This window comes from Cupressus sempervirens, chromosome 3, assembly GCF_028749045.1.
Source record: "Cupressus sempervirens isolate cs-2001-9-10 chromosome 3, ASM2874904v1, whole genome shotgun sequence".
In the NCBI taxonomy this organism is placed as follows: Eukaryota; Viridiplantae; Streptophyta; class Pinopsida; order Cupressales; family Cupressaceae; genus Cupressus; species Cupressus sempervirens.
Genome location: NC_143120.1, coordinates 352,760,940 through 352,776,367, shown reverse-complemented (window position 1 = coordinate 352,776,367; position 15,428 = coordinate 352,760,940). Strand labels below are relative to the sequence as shown.

Sequence of the window (15,428 nt, the reverse complement as noted above, 5' to 3'; positions counted from 1 at the left end):
TAGAAGCTATACTATCTATCTATCTGGCATGTAGTACTTATTTTTATTTTGAATTAATTGAAATATTAAGAATGTATATTTATGTATACAGTTAAATTTTATTTTTTTAATAAACAGCAAAATTATAACAAACAATATAGTCTGACAGATATCTAATATATATAAAAATCTGCCAAGATTATTTCTAATCTAGGTAGCTATACGTAACAAAGATTTCAAACAAGTTTTGGTTGTCACATTTTCATCAAGTTTTTAAAAAATTCATTAATTTCTAATGAGATTCAGAAAACAGTTTCCATTTATTAAATGGATTTTTAAATGACTCGCCTAGAAAAGGAAGGAAATACAACAGGAGACAGAAATTTATATGCAACACTTGTGACAGTATATATTTAAGAGAGATTCAATTTTTTAATAATGACAAAACTTACTCGATAAAAAACTATACCTTTTCCAGTATTTCATTTTAAAGATGATCCCCATTTTAATTTCTGAATAGTATTGCCTTTTAACATTTTTTGTCAGTACCACACACTTCTGCGTTTATTTGTGAATGAAATGATACAGACTAATTTTCCAATACTTGGAAAAATTCAACCAAAAAGTAAAATTCCAATGTCTAATTTCAATTGTTTCAGATTAATATATGACTAAATGCATTTTCATTTATTCCTCCATAAAAAGCAGTTATGAAATGGAGGTGGAATGCAAAACTCTTAAAACATCGCAATGCTTATTTTTAAAACACAACACACAAAGGCTTCGTTTTCCTTCTCAAAAGGACAGCTGATATGATATCTCCATTCACCGACAGAAGAACTAGTTCACCTTTTAAGAGGCCATGGCTCACCATTCATTACTGCTTCGATTTCCCAAGTCTCTCTAGGGCAGTTGGTAAGGTTCTCACATCCATCTGCGGTTACAACCTGCATTGCCACCAAGTCATGTATAAGGCTAGATCCCATCTTTAATGGTCAGAAGCTTCCTCTAGTCCATACGTACATACCAGATGAAACATATAGAATAAAAACATTGAAACGAGATAAAAACATGGCAACATGACTTCTTTGGAAATGTGTAGCACTCGTGAAGATCACCACAATTAATATAAAGAAGTAAAGCCAAATGTTTGTGGTTACTAAACTGAGTTGAGACGAGAATGGATGAGATGGAGTTAGAAACTTCCAAAACTGAAGTTTACAAATCTTAGATAAAATTTCTCCTTATCAATTATTCTATCAGAAGTTCAAATGATTAATGAAAAGGCCCTTGTGCTTTTACCCAGTCACTTTTACATCTAAGCTCAGTTAGGAAATAAAATTTTAAACATGATATAAATTAAACTGCGCTCTCCTTTAGGACCGAAGTTGGATCTTGATGGCTATTTCCTCCAATGAAATAATTCCCAATTGAACTTGGTGAATGAATAATGAGTTGAGATGAGAACGGATAAGGTGGTGGAGTTAAGAAACTTACGAAAATGAAGCTTAAAAATCAAACAATTAGGCTTACCGGGCTTGCCACCAGTTTTTTTTTTGAGATAAAGCTTTGGCTGATCAATTATTCTGTTAAAAGTTCAAAGACTAATGAAAACCCCTCGTGCTTTTATATAAACATGATATAAATTAAAATGGCAACCCAAAATTTTGATTCACATTTTGGACTCAGTGATATTAAGTAAAAGAAAAACCAAAAAAAAATGATTACACGAGAAAAGACACTAATGTATTACGAGAACATATAAGATTATTTGATCATCAATTTATCACAATTCAAATACTATGTGTCATTAGACCTTCAATTCGATAAATGACAATTCCATGGAGTTTCCAAAGAGGGGGACCAAGGGTTTGGAATTGGGGACAATATGGCAAGCTCTATTATGGCTGAAGTTTGAACCTGATTGTTTGGAGCACCTATCATTTCCTTATCCAAGCTCTGGTATGGTTGAACCCAAATAACAAATTAGATGTGTTATATGATGAAAAGAACTATGATATATGTTAAGTTTGTAGTTATATTCAGATTGATACGATCATGAGTTTCATTATTGATAATATTATATATATATATATATATATATATATATATATATATATATATATATATATATATATATATATATTGTACATATGGTTAGTTATATTATTTTATACCAATTAATGATGTTTAAATTTTGGAGACATGTCTCTTCAAAAGACGTGTCCTTCTCTCATACTTATATGAGATCCAAATCTGCATTTGAAACATATCAATTACATGATCATATTATTACATTTGCAGAAATGATCTATGTTAATTAACATGGTATCAGAGCCAACTGCAAATGTATAAACAAAGGTAATAAAGAATGCACAGACTTATTTGTGGCGAAATCAATAAGATACGTTATGATCTATGACAGAACATCATGCTAGGAATATAAAGATTTCAAATAGGATGAATATGAATAGAAAGCAGCGATAAATCAATCAGATTGAAGAAGCATTGGAAATACTTATATCAATTTTCAGCAATACATAGAGTACGCTGATGCCATTTTGTGTGTGCAGAGCCAGCAATATGCCACAGCAACAATAATCAAATATAGTTAGCAATAAAATAATCTAGTCTGCATATTAAGAGTTCAGTCAGCATCGTTTGATGTAATCTTTGATATAGAGGCATATATCTTCTATGGCCATGCTGGACACACAGATGACGTCGTTTTATTTTGGGAAGTTCAGAAGTTTTTTTTGAATAAACCGTGTCTGTGTATGCATGATAAACCTGCCACATCATCACTTAATAAGAGAACCAAGAGCCATCAAGTGTACATGAAGCAGATGTTACCCAGAAGATAAGATGAAACGACAAGCCCATGCATGTAAAAGGTATCAACAACATATCTAATATGAAAACCTTCGGTGATATGGCAATAGAGTCATTGTGAGTCAGCCAGTGATTCTCACGTCACAAAGCATATGGAGATGTCGTGATGACATTAAAATAATTATACCGATAATTATCTTATTTAATTTATTGGTGAATCAAAATAAGAGCAGAGACTGGAAGCTTGAAGTCGATGAAAATAGAAGTGTATGAAATTCATAATACCAGTAGCAGCATATGGTTATGGATAAAGAAGGTAGCATTCGTGTGAATGAGACAAACATCTGAGCAAATATGATACACTATTAGATCTGCAGGTCTGTTATTCTCTGAGTTGAGCAATTTACATATTCTCTGTGATACAATCACAGTCCTGCAATCAATCTACACTAAATGACACCATGGACTGGTTCTTGTGATCTATAACATACATTCAGTGATCCACATAAGAGCAGACCTTCCACTGAAGTTAGTGTCATCTATACATCAGCAAATCTTAATTAGCAATTCAACTACTCCTTGATCTGATTAGCACCTTCTTTGATTCAAATGCAATCTGGCCCGTGATTAACTTTTTATACATTTTTTTCATCTGAGATATGATTTGAGTGCTGGAAGTCAGATTCGATTTGCTTCGTGGATTGGTGATCCTCAACAAATCATTATCTTCAAGTTAAAGAGCAAATCATATGTGAAATTTTGATACAAACCATGTGTCATATTGAGATACACAATGGAGATATTAATGAGTTGCATTAAAACTGGTTGTATGCAATATGCATCTAGTCACGAAAGTGATGAATCAAAATGGAGTGTGGTCGGGTGGTCGAATATATACATACCAAAAGACAATGGGACATATCACATAGCATGACTGTCCTATCAAAGCTCGTGCTTTAGTCAAACGTTTAATACCAGGCCCTTATTGGTGCTGACATATCTTACAAGGACAAAGTAAACATTAAAGTTATGAGTATAGGGACTCATCTATATCTTAGACCATTCTTATTTACACCAAGTGGAAAGGGTCATCAAAATGATAGAACTATTCCACTTTAATCCAATTGCATAGACGGGTCAACAAGCTTGACCGTATAGTTATATGGCAGCCATGTGGATGCTGAACCCACCAAAAGTACTCATTATAGCACACCCATATATATATCGACTAACATATTATGAAGCACTTGAAGTTTAGATTGTATATCCCCTTAGGGTGCTCAAGGACATCGTCATTGCAACCTTGTGATTGCATTGAGTTTGAATATTATTCTCAACCTTAGATATGTGACTCAACAATGACTACAAGGAAAGAAATAGCATTGAAAATGACAAGGATTCTTTCATATATAAGGTAAGTACATATATTATATTATTATGAAATATTAAAACTAATATGCTTATCTCTTAATATTATCTTATTAGCATATATTGTTTTTATGAATGGTGAACATTCAAACATATATGACCCATGGTTATTTGCGAAGCTTGTAGAAAATTAATTAATTATCATAATGAAATTAATTAATATATACAATTATTTTCAACTACAATATTAATGTCTAATGGAATAATAATAATAAGGATATTTATGGTTAGATAAGTATTTATCATCCATGAGTATTAATGTAGTTTCTCTCCTTTATCTTTATTTTTCAATAAGAGCTATGTGCCTTAAATTTTTTTTTGAGAATGTTATTTCCGAAAGAAAAAGATTGAAATTCAGAGAGAGACCGACAATTGAGGCTACCTTAAAAGAGAGGGAGCAGATAGAGGATATGGTTTTGTCAACCTTCTATGATCTCAATCATATTGATTCTGAGGGAGTAAACCATGCTGTGATGAAATCTTTAGTGATCAATAAGTTGTAACAGTCAAGAGGACTGAAATTTATGCAACTATGTGATTTTAATGGGCCTACCTCTTGTGTACATCATAAGAAAGTGGTGACTTCAATTGAACCATCTATGATAAATGAAAAAATGAAACTTGAAGTATGAGTTGTAGAGTCATTCAAGTGGCACAATCATACTCAATCAAGATATTGGCATATTGTGGATGAGTTTGTGTCCACTTGTATTATTAAGCTTAAATGGACGAAAAGAGCAAGTTGGAACGTAGAAAGGAGTTGTCATATTTGATACAAAATTGTTCAACAATATGAGTAGAGATTTTACATTGTGAGGGGCATAATAGTCAATGTTCCATTCCTACTTGAACCTTATTTAGTGGCGAGATGTTCCATTCTCAAACAATCTAAAAAGATAATTTCGGAATCTTCATGTGCATATAAGTATTCTTATTTTTGACATTTATCTCTCTTATTTGTAATTTCTATACATACTATAAAGGTTATTTGCCTTTGATCTTTTCCTTTATGGTTGAGGGTGTTCTTACAGGAAAAGAAAGTTGGTACTCTAAACATGCTACCATGTTGTGCAGACTCAACCTAATGATAGTAGCTCCAAAGACCTTGACGATCAAGACGGATAAAATGAGGCTTTCATCCTTGATGACTAAGATTATGAGAGTCTTCTACATTAAGTGGGAGTATGACACCTCTTCGAAGGCAATGCAGGAGCTTAGAAGATTGATGTTGAGAGGGAGTCTAAAAATACATGTGGGTGGCTACATGTTGATGGGCCTACTTGTATGAATATTATGAGGAAGTATTGACTTTTTACTAGAAAATCTAAAGATTGATATTGGATTTAGAGAGAGTTTTTGATGAAGTAACTAGAGGACCTAATTTCCCAGGATTGATGTTCAGAGGGAGAAATTTTGAGATGCAATCCTTCGTAGATGATAATTTTTTCTATGAGGTGAAGTTCTAAGAGGAATTCTTTGTAATGCGCTCATCTCTATGAGAGAGAAGCATGAGGTGGAAAACCTTTGTTCCACCCTCTAGTAGCAGCTATGGTGGGTCCACCCTTTGACTTGGTTCATGGTGGATATCATGTGAGTTACTACATGATGTTGTTGTAATTATGTCATGAAAGATGACAGTCTTTCACTGATGTATATATTTAGAGGGGAGTTATTGAAAGGTGACGATCTTGTCAATAACTGGACCTATTATCATAACAAACTACATTAAGTTGTTTTCTCGGTGTGCCAAAAGTTATGATAATGAACAAAAGGTAACTATTGTAAGGTGACAATCTTATCAATAGATGACCAACCTTTTAATACCAAAAAGTATTGAAGGTTACTGGTGTCATTGTTATAGGCCGGATTCTGCTAGACACATTGATATCCATCATGATTATAGGTCGGATTTTGTCAGACATCATGAAAATTATTGGTGTCATTGTTATAGGCCGGATTTTGCTGGACAAATTGATATCCATCATGATTATAGGCCGGATTTTGTCGGACATCATGAAAATTATTGGTGTCATTGTTATTCGTCGGATTCTGCTAGACACATTGATATCCATCATGATTATAGGCCAGATTTTGCCAGACATCATGAAAATTATTGGTGTCATTGCTATTAGGTCGGGTTTTGCAGGACACCATGAAAGTTGTTATGGTTCTTTAGGCCGGATATTGTCAGACAACATAACTTAAATCCTTTATAGACCACACTTAAGGTGGTATTCAAACTTATATTAATGTTATAATAATTGCTTAATTTCCGTCCTTGCTAAAAGGAAAAGTGTTGAGAAATTTAGTCTCATTATGAATTGTAGCAAATTCCATATATAATATATGTGTGTGTTGATGGAGTCATGCTGATATCCTTAAATATGTCATTCTAGGAATATCAATGTGAGATGATATCTCTTCATATACTCAAGAACATTATGTTTTATATCAATCATTCTTAACTAAGAGGGAGTGTTAAGTTTGTAGTTACATTCAGATTGATATGATCATGAGTTTTATTATTGATAATATAAATATTTATTTATATATATATAATATAATATATATTACATACATTATATTATATTATATTATATATATTGTACATATGGTTAGTTATATTATTTTATACTAACTAATGATGTTTAATCTTTGGAAAATGTCTCTTCAAAGATATGTTTCCTTCTCTCATACTTATATGAGATCCAAATCTGCATTTGAAACATATCAATCACATGGTCATATTATTACATCTGCAGAAACAATCTATGTTAACAATATATGCTCTTCTACTCTAATACTAAGTATGTTCAATATTTTGTCTAATATAACTGCTGGATCTCAACAAGGTTCTATCTTGTTTTGTATTTTTGGGTAAAGTTGCATCTTTAACTATATCATGTTCCCTGAATATCGAATTTATGATTTTTAGGCAGAATAAGGGGGGCATTGGATATGCATCCTACACATAATAGATTGTACCCATTCATTAGAATCATGTCACAGACGTAATGCCCTAATACACAAGACTACATACAAAGGAAATGCAATCACAAATGTAACACATCAGCTTCAATCCAAATATATGTCAAGATATAAGAACAAAAGCATACATGAATTTAGTCATAGATTAGAACATATCAAGTTTGGTATGCATAGACAAGACACTGGCCTTAGACTCATTGACAATTTTTAATATCTTTTGTTGTCACCTTCTTTGATTAACTTTCCTTCTTTGGCTTCTTTCAACATAGCTGCTCCACACATGAACTCTCCCTAATTCAGCAATTTCTATCTGTCAAAGCCTCATGATATTTATATTAATTTTTAAGTTCTTCCTTCCCAAATCTTATTGGTCAATTTGGGTGGCAGATTTATAATTTGAAAGTCATATGTGACTTTCCCATGTACAGGGAATTATGTATTCTTTGAATTTTTTTTTGGAGTCACCGAAAGTCTTATCTTCTTCTAATTGAGCCTATTTTTGGTGGTGTGTCCTAGTAGTCATTTTTGCCTCTTTTTTCGTGCTTCCCAATTTATCTATTTAGCTCACCTTCTTTTTGGGCATTCACTGACTTGCTTCTTCTTGCCCATAACACTTCTTGTGTGCCTCTATTTTAAAGAAAAAACTCTACACTCTAATTTATTTACCTTGGTCCTTGGGTATGCCAACTGTTGGTCCCAAACGAAATTGAGAGGGGGGGTGAATCAGTATGAACACTTAAACCGGTTTTCTCTATAGACATTCTAGCAAAACTAAACAATAACCACTTAACCGCTAGAACAATGACAATTGCAGTAAGATAAAACCATGTAAACTCAAGCGCAAAAGCATTCATCAAGTAACACAAAGATTTATATGTGGAAACCCTAGATGATAGGATGAAAAACATGGTGGGAATAAGACACCCACTAGCCTTTTGCTATAGATAAAAGGTTGCTAGGTTAAGAGCTACAACTTGTTCCTCCTAAGAATACATCCAGTTATGAATGTTTGCAACCTATTAGGATTACATGAACTTGTCAAAGCTATCTTGTTAGAGGATTTAAATACTCCTTTTGAGAGGTACCTTGTTAGAGGATTTACAATTTGCTCGATACTAAAGCATGCTTAATTAAGAGCTTACAAGATGATTACAATAATTAGAAAGCAAACAAATATTGATCTACACCTATATGGTACACCTTGCCTTGTAGATCTTCAGCGTATAACAAGAAGATGTCTTGATCTTCTTTTGCCATGTTGGCGTTAACAGTGATATATTTTGTGTCACCACATTCGTTCTCTGCATAGCCCTATCTGCAGTACACTAGTCTATGTTGGCTTGTTGTTTCCTTTCGTTCTATTTTTGCTCAACTGTCCTTATGAGTTTTATTCTATCACTTCTTTTGCATATCACTGTCTGTCCACACATACAAACACTTCGACATTGAATCTTACAAACTATACATGTCCTTTCTTCTCTGGCTGTCGACACCCTTAAAACATCCCACCCAAACACAATGCATTCAAAACTTGAATCGCATGTCTAAGTTGTTCACGAAGAAAACGTGACACCTACATCATAGGGTCTAGATTGGTAGCCCTCCCAGTCTAAGCTAGGCTAGGGTGTAGTCCATCTATCCTTTCTTCTTTTGGTCGTTTCATTAGAGCAACAATCTCGTCACGGTGTTGACCATGTCTTCTTTGTCATGTCACAACAATGGTGACTCATCCATCTGGCTATAACTCGCTGCCTTGCCTTGTCCTCATCTCCATACTTGATTCGACTGGTGTAGATGTCTACTAATGATTGTGTGATGGTATACCTTCTTGTGCGGTTGCCAATCAATGACAACACTTCAGTGTGCAAGCTATTAGCATAACCAATTACCTTTCTTAATGCCAATGAGACATGTAGGGTCAACAATCTCCCCCTTTGGCATTAATGGAAAAACTGATGATCCTTCTTGATTTGTCCATTTGACTTGTTTGGGCTTCCCTTTGATGATCTCGGTAGAATCTTCGCTAGAGTATGGACTTAATCAAAAGTGCAGTTCAATACTACTTTTGTCTTCATTGTTTCTTGTCTCCCCATGTTTCTATGGTTTTCTTCCTATATTCTTTTCATTGATTGACTTCTCCCACTTTCTCTTTACCTTTTCCTTCACCTTCACATTCCATCTTTCTTGTTTCCATTTCTCTCATCTCATGTTCTTGGTCTATGGATGTTGTTTATGTTCTCCCTCTTTTCTATTCTTATACATTTCCCCCTTTTGTCATCAATGACAAAGGGTCATAGTATGGTCATAGTATGTTCAGGTATCGAGCCTTAGCACTATCCAATGAGATGTGGAGTTTTCTGAGAGCTAGGGTAATGATTGTCATCTTTGCGAGCCTGGTCTCCATTTCATCTAACATATCCATGGGGCTGGTGGTAAGTTGTGCCTCTACTTCTTTTACATGCTCTTGAATAATTACCACCAGTTGGGATAGGAAGCAATGTAGTTCAAAGAGCATAGAGGTGCGCTTGTGTTGTTCTGCCTTGATCTTGTTGATCAGATGTAGCTTTTCTTGTATTTGACCAGCATACATACATGCACAATTCGTCATAATATCAAAAGAGTTCTGTGTCACCTTTAGCTCCTCATGAGCTTTCTTCAAGGTGCTTTCCAAATCTACCATGTAGCTTTGGGAATCTGACACTCTCTGTAAAATAGGTGAAACACCCTTAGTAGTTCCATTGCAGTGTCCTTTGCTTCTGTAAGCTCCTTTGTCTATTGCTTTATTAGTTGTTTGAGCTTCTCCTTTTGTTTCCCTATTCCAATTTCACTAGTAGCCTTATCAATATCTACAGTCTCAATGAGTTATTCCAGTTGACCTATGAGATTTGTATCTAAATCATATTGAGCATCAATGGCTAGTCTTGTGATCACATTTCTTGATTTTATCAATGTTTGAGCTCATTTTTGCCTCTTGTTAAAATGTCTAAGTATTGTGATTCAACAAATCAACTTATAGTAATGGTCGAGTTCCTTGTCGCTTATTTTCTTTAATCTTCGAGGGCTCCTGTCTATTTCCTCGTGGACCTTCATAAGGTCTTCAGTTGCTTGTGCATCTCTTTCAAATATGAGTTTCCTCTTTGTGGCTTTGGACTGCATTGAGCTTGAAGATGACAAGGATGAGGATGAATATCTTTGTCCTTTCTTCCTTTTCTTCTTCCCTTGTTATGTATCATCCTTATCCAATCCAAGTTTCCTCTTTGAGGCTTAGGACTGCATTGAGCTCCGAGCTCCTTCAGTGGTACCTAAAGTAATTTTAGACTTGTCTTGTGTGGCATATGTATGATTGGTGGGTTATTACCAACTTCCTATTGTGTTATTTCTTGTATAGGTGCATGTCCTGTTGTTTCGATCATGTCCCTCTCTGGACTTTTCTCATCTATAAAGATATTGTCTCCATGATATGTCAACACAGCTGGTGCATTCTTATTCATTGCTTCTGCAGGGGCTGATACTATTGATTCTTCTACATTTATCTCATCAGGATTTGCTATCTATGGTAGCTCAGCATCCTTTTCCGGTGAACTCGTGAGAGGTTCTAGTGTCTCTTCTAGACTTGTAGGTTGTTCTTCTACAATTGAAGTGTAGTCCCTTTCAGACGACTTCGCTTCTATTACACTCTGTCTGTTCAGTTGCTGCTGAATTTGTTTGCAGATTTATTAGTTGAGGGGATTTCTCCTTTTCAGGTGCTTGCACACTATGAGTGGCAGTGTGTGTCGTTCTCCTTGGTGATGTGAGAGGATTGTAGTTAACAAGTCTCTATAATAGTCTTCTACATTTCCATCTTCTTCAGCGATTCTACTTGATCCAATGGGCTTTATTTTCTTTTTCTTTTCTTGTTGCTGAATGCCCTTTCCTTTTGGATAATTTGGATATGAGCTTTGGCTTGCTCTTCCTTCTTTTGTGCGAGTATCTCCATTTGTTCTTCTATGGCTTTCTAGCAACTCATTGCCTGTTCAAATGCATCTTTTTCTCTACCAGTGATAGCTAGTGCAATGTTGTCCTGAGTAGCAAATTCTTCAATAAAGGCTTCTACACGTCTTTCTTTCTGATGGAGTATAGTCTGGCCTATACCTTAATTACTACATCTTCCATAATTCTTTTGAGTTTTGTAAACCCAACTTGCCATCTTTTCAAAATGATAGGTGTTAATTCTTTTGGCAATTGATCGTTTATTTTTGTTGGAGTTCTACTATATGTTCTTAAACCAAGTAAAACAACACTAATAGCATTGTTTTGATCTTTCTCATTCATAAGTGGATATCTATACCTTATTGTATTGTAATTTCTGTTGTGCACAATATCATTCACAATGTCTTCAATTGAAAGTGGTGGAGGTAAGTTCTTACCTTCTTAACTAGTTTGGGTACTCCCATTGATGATTCTCCAATTGATGACACTATTTTCTTCTTTGTTGTTTGAGCAATTTGGGTTGCTTGCTTACTGGTGTCCTTTGTGATCATTTTAGGTTCAGGTGAGGATGACTCACAACCTGAATAAATGTTGACTTCAACATTTGCTTGTCTTTGCGTACTAGGTGATCCTTCATCGATAAGTCCCAACCTTTCTGCCCTGTTGATCTTCTTGCTTGTACCAGTTTGGGCTTGCTTTTTGCCTTTCTTCTTGTTAGTCTTTCTTGCATTTTTCTTTGCCTGTTCTTTGTCTTTCTTTATTCTAATGAGTGCACCTCTTCTCACCATGCTTGTGCCAAGCTTTGACAACTTTGAGTCCACAGGCATTGACAACAGTTGTTCAATAGGTCTTGTTGCTTCCTCTGTCATCTCATACTAGAATGATGTTAACCAGTGTGTTCTTGGCTCAACAACCTGTATCATGCAATAGTTTGTGCTAGCTAGAAAACATAGTTCATTCTTGTACTCCTCAACTAGGGTAAAGATTATATCCTTTTCCTTTGATGCATGTCTCTCTGAAATTTGTTGACATATGACCAAAATAGGGCATCTCTTCTATCTCCTTGTCGCACATACATTTTGTAGATTTGTTTGGTGATAGGTGCTTCCTTTACCCAATTGATTGATGGGTGTCCTAGAAATTCTCTCTTGAAATAGAAAAATATATATACCAAAATAGCTCCATACTTAAATGGATGTATCTTGTAGTTCTCCTTGGTCTTGTGCAAGTTTATCATTAACTGCTCGTGTAGCCATCCACTTAGGTCAAGTGGGGCATGATTGTGAATGATTTGGTATGCACCATATGTTGCTCCATTGGGCACACTATTCTCCCTGCGGGAGTAATAGATTTTGTATGCTATCACCATTGCAACAAACTTCATTTCTAGGTTAGGAATGTCGTTGATGAAACATGCTCGTCCATCTTTCCTTGATATAGTAACTTTTGACAGATTTATTGAGTGGAATCTTTCCTATTGTCAGCTTCGCTCTACCATCGTTGAATCCATTTACCCTCTGGATAACTTCTTTGGCAATCTTATGAAGGTTGTCCAGCCACATATACTCGTCATGTAGCCCACTCAATACAAATATGACCCAATCAATCCTGGAAGAAGTCAAGAATGTCTAGTGCATGGTATAGTACGGTATCTTCAGATGTCTCCCTTCTTGCTTCAAATACCCATTCTCAAGGAATGTTTCAAATACCTCTCTGATTTTCTCGAGTACCAATTCCAAAGTTTTTTACCTTTAAGTACGCATTCATGTCTTTTGTGAGCAATACGTCAACTAGTAGCAATGACAGTGCTCTAGTCTGGTTCCTTACATCTTCCTTTAGCAGAGTGATTACATAATTTGGATGCTCAAACACTTTGGTACTGACCAATTCAACATTGTGAATTCCTTGTGCCATGGTGTTTTCTGACTTGGTGAGTCGTAATTTATACTGTAGCAAAAGTTGCTGGTTACCTTTGTTCATCGTTTGCCTCTGCACCTTTAGGTTAGAACACTCTTCACAGAAAAATGGCGTGCATATATGATAAGCTAGGTTTTTGCAAATGCACAACTCAAGAGTTCAAATTTGTAAAGTGGTAAATGGCTCTTTGAAGGTCTATTTATAGCCTGCATTAAATAACCGTTAGGTTGACGTTAATATGCAATAGTAAACAAAACGCTTACCTACCATTTAACCTGCAATTAATGCCAATGACTCATGCGACAATGGTCATAATTTCTTCAAACTCCTATCTAGTCACAAGTACTCTATGCTTCACGAGTCTATTTTGTGGCTTTGTTGGTGCATGACTTACCGATTTTGATTAAGGGACCGGTTTAAGATTATTTGTCTTTGCATGCACCCGTTTAAGCTTGGATTAGTTTAATTTCCTTCTGAAGTCTCACATTCAACTAGTGAGCTCACAGCCTTAGCACGCTTGGTTTTTAATGCGTTCTTATTTGTCCAAATTTTGTAGAAGTCCTTTTTGGATTCCTCTTTGTCCACTATCTTATTCTTTCCCTTGCTGTCCAGGTTTTGCATCTCGGATCTTCTCTTTCATCTACCTCCTCTAGCAAGGCGACTTGTCGTAGTAGTAACAAGTCATGCTTGTTCCCTTCCAGGGTCTTGAATGGTTTCTTTGACCGGTCTTTAGTTGCAGTGCTTTGCAATATGTTCGTTGTTTCTATAAGTTGAACATATCGATGTAGTGAACTTGTTCTTCTAGCCAGAAGTTAATGTTCTCTGGAATGACTGGTTTGACCTTTCCTTGGATCTATAGACCTCAAACTTGTGTCCATGCTTGTTACAAAAGTGACAATAACCATCAAATCTTTTCTCATTTGGCTGAGATCTACATTTGTGTGTAGAGTGACCATGCCGGTGGCATGTGTTACAATAACCATTGTAGGTATTTTGAGTCATAGGTGTAACCTTTCTATGCCAACATACATTAGAGGTGTGACCCGTTTTACCACAACAATGATAGGTTGGCTTCTTAGGCTTCTTAGGCTTTTTACCTATAGACAAAATTTTCCCTTGTCTTTGTTGGTTCTGGTCCATGCTTCTAGAAGACTCGCCTCCTTCAGTCTTGCTAACACCTTTGTAGCCAAGACCAAGTGTGCTTTTGGTCTTTCTCTAAAGCCTTAAGTTGCTCATCTATCTTCTCAAAGTTGTCGTTGAACTTTTTCAGCTTCTCGTTTCTTTCATTAGTGCTCTTTACTTCCTCAGCCAATTTGTGGATTTGTTCATCCTTTTGTCTAGCATCCTCCTTAGTCGTTCTCTTTGCTTCTAGTGCCTCTATCAGTGCACTCTCAACTTTCTCTACTGCCTGTGCAACATTACCTTTCTCCTTCTACGCTTGACTTATTTTTTCCGATGTATCTTTAAGTTCTTTCTTCATTCGTGAGAGAGATTTGCTTAGCTCCTCATTGTCAGTTATGAGATTTGTGGTAGTTTCTTTAGATCCATCTATTCCACTCTGTTCTTCCACTTGCTCAATGATTTCATGACTCTCACTAAGTTTCTTTCTTTTTGACAGTGATTCTCTTAACTTTTCCTTCAGATCCTCAATAATCTCAAGAGCTTCATCAAGTTGCATTTTGTATTTGATGGCTGCCATCTGATCTTCCCTCAACCTGTAAGGCTTGTCACTGTGAGGGTCCAAGCTCTGATACCAATCAGTAATGAGAGGAGGGTGTGAAACAATATGAAAACTTAAACTAGTTTTCTCTAGAACCATTCTAACAAAACTAAACAACAACCAATCAACCGCTAGAACAATGACAAATGCAGTAAGAAAAAAGCATGTAAACTCAAATGCAAAAGTATTCATTAAGTGACACAAATTTATACATGGAAACCCTCAATGAGAGGATGAAAACCACGGTGAGGATAATACACTCACTAGCCTTTTACTATTGATAAAAGGTTGCTCGATTAAGAGCTACAACTTGTTCCTCTTGAGAACACATCCATTTATGAATGTTTGTAACCTGTTAGAATTACATGAGCTTGTCAAAGCTACCTTGTTCGAGGATTTACAATATGCTTGCTACTGAAGCATGCCCAGTTAAGAGCTTACAAGATGATTACAATCATTGGAAAGCAACCAAATATTGATCTAAACTATATGACACACCTTTCCTTGTAGATCTCCAGTGTATAACAAGATGTCTTGATCTTCTCTTACCGTGTTGGCATTAACTATGATATCTTCTATGTCACTACATTCCTTC

At 35.4% G+C, this 15,428-nt stretch overlaps 1 protein-coding gene across 3 annotated transcripts in view; it reads right to left on the bottom strand.

The window, feature by feature from the left end:
• Positions 1-459: 459 nt before the first annotated feature.
• Positions 460-15,428, bottom strand: part of LOC149566436 (Metallopeptidase M24 family protein) — a 153,123-nt gene continuing 138,154 nt past the window's right edge. For all 3 annotated transcript variants that reach the window (XM_089819789.1, XM_089819791.1, XM_089819790.1), the window contains one exon: positions 460-926. In XM_089819789.1, the coding sequence (XP_089675915.1) occupies positions 825-926 (102 nt within the window). In that variant the 3' untranslated portion in view covers positions 460-824. The remainder of the gene's footprint in view (positions 927-15,428) is intronic.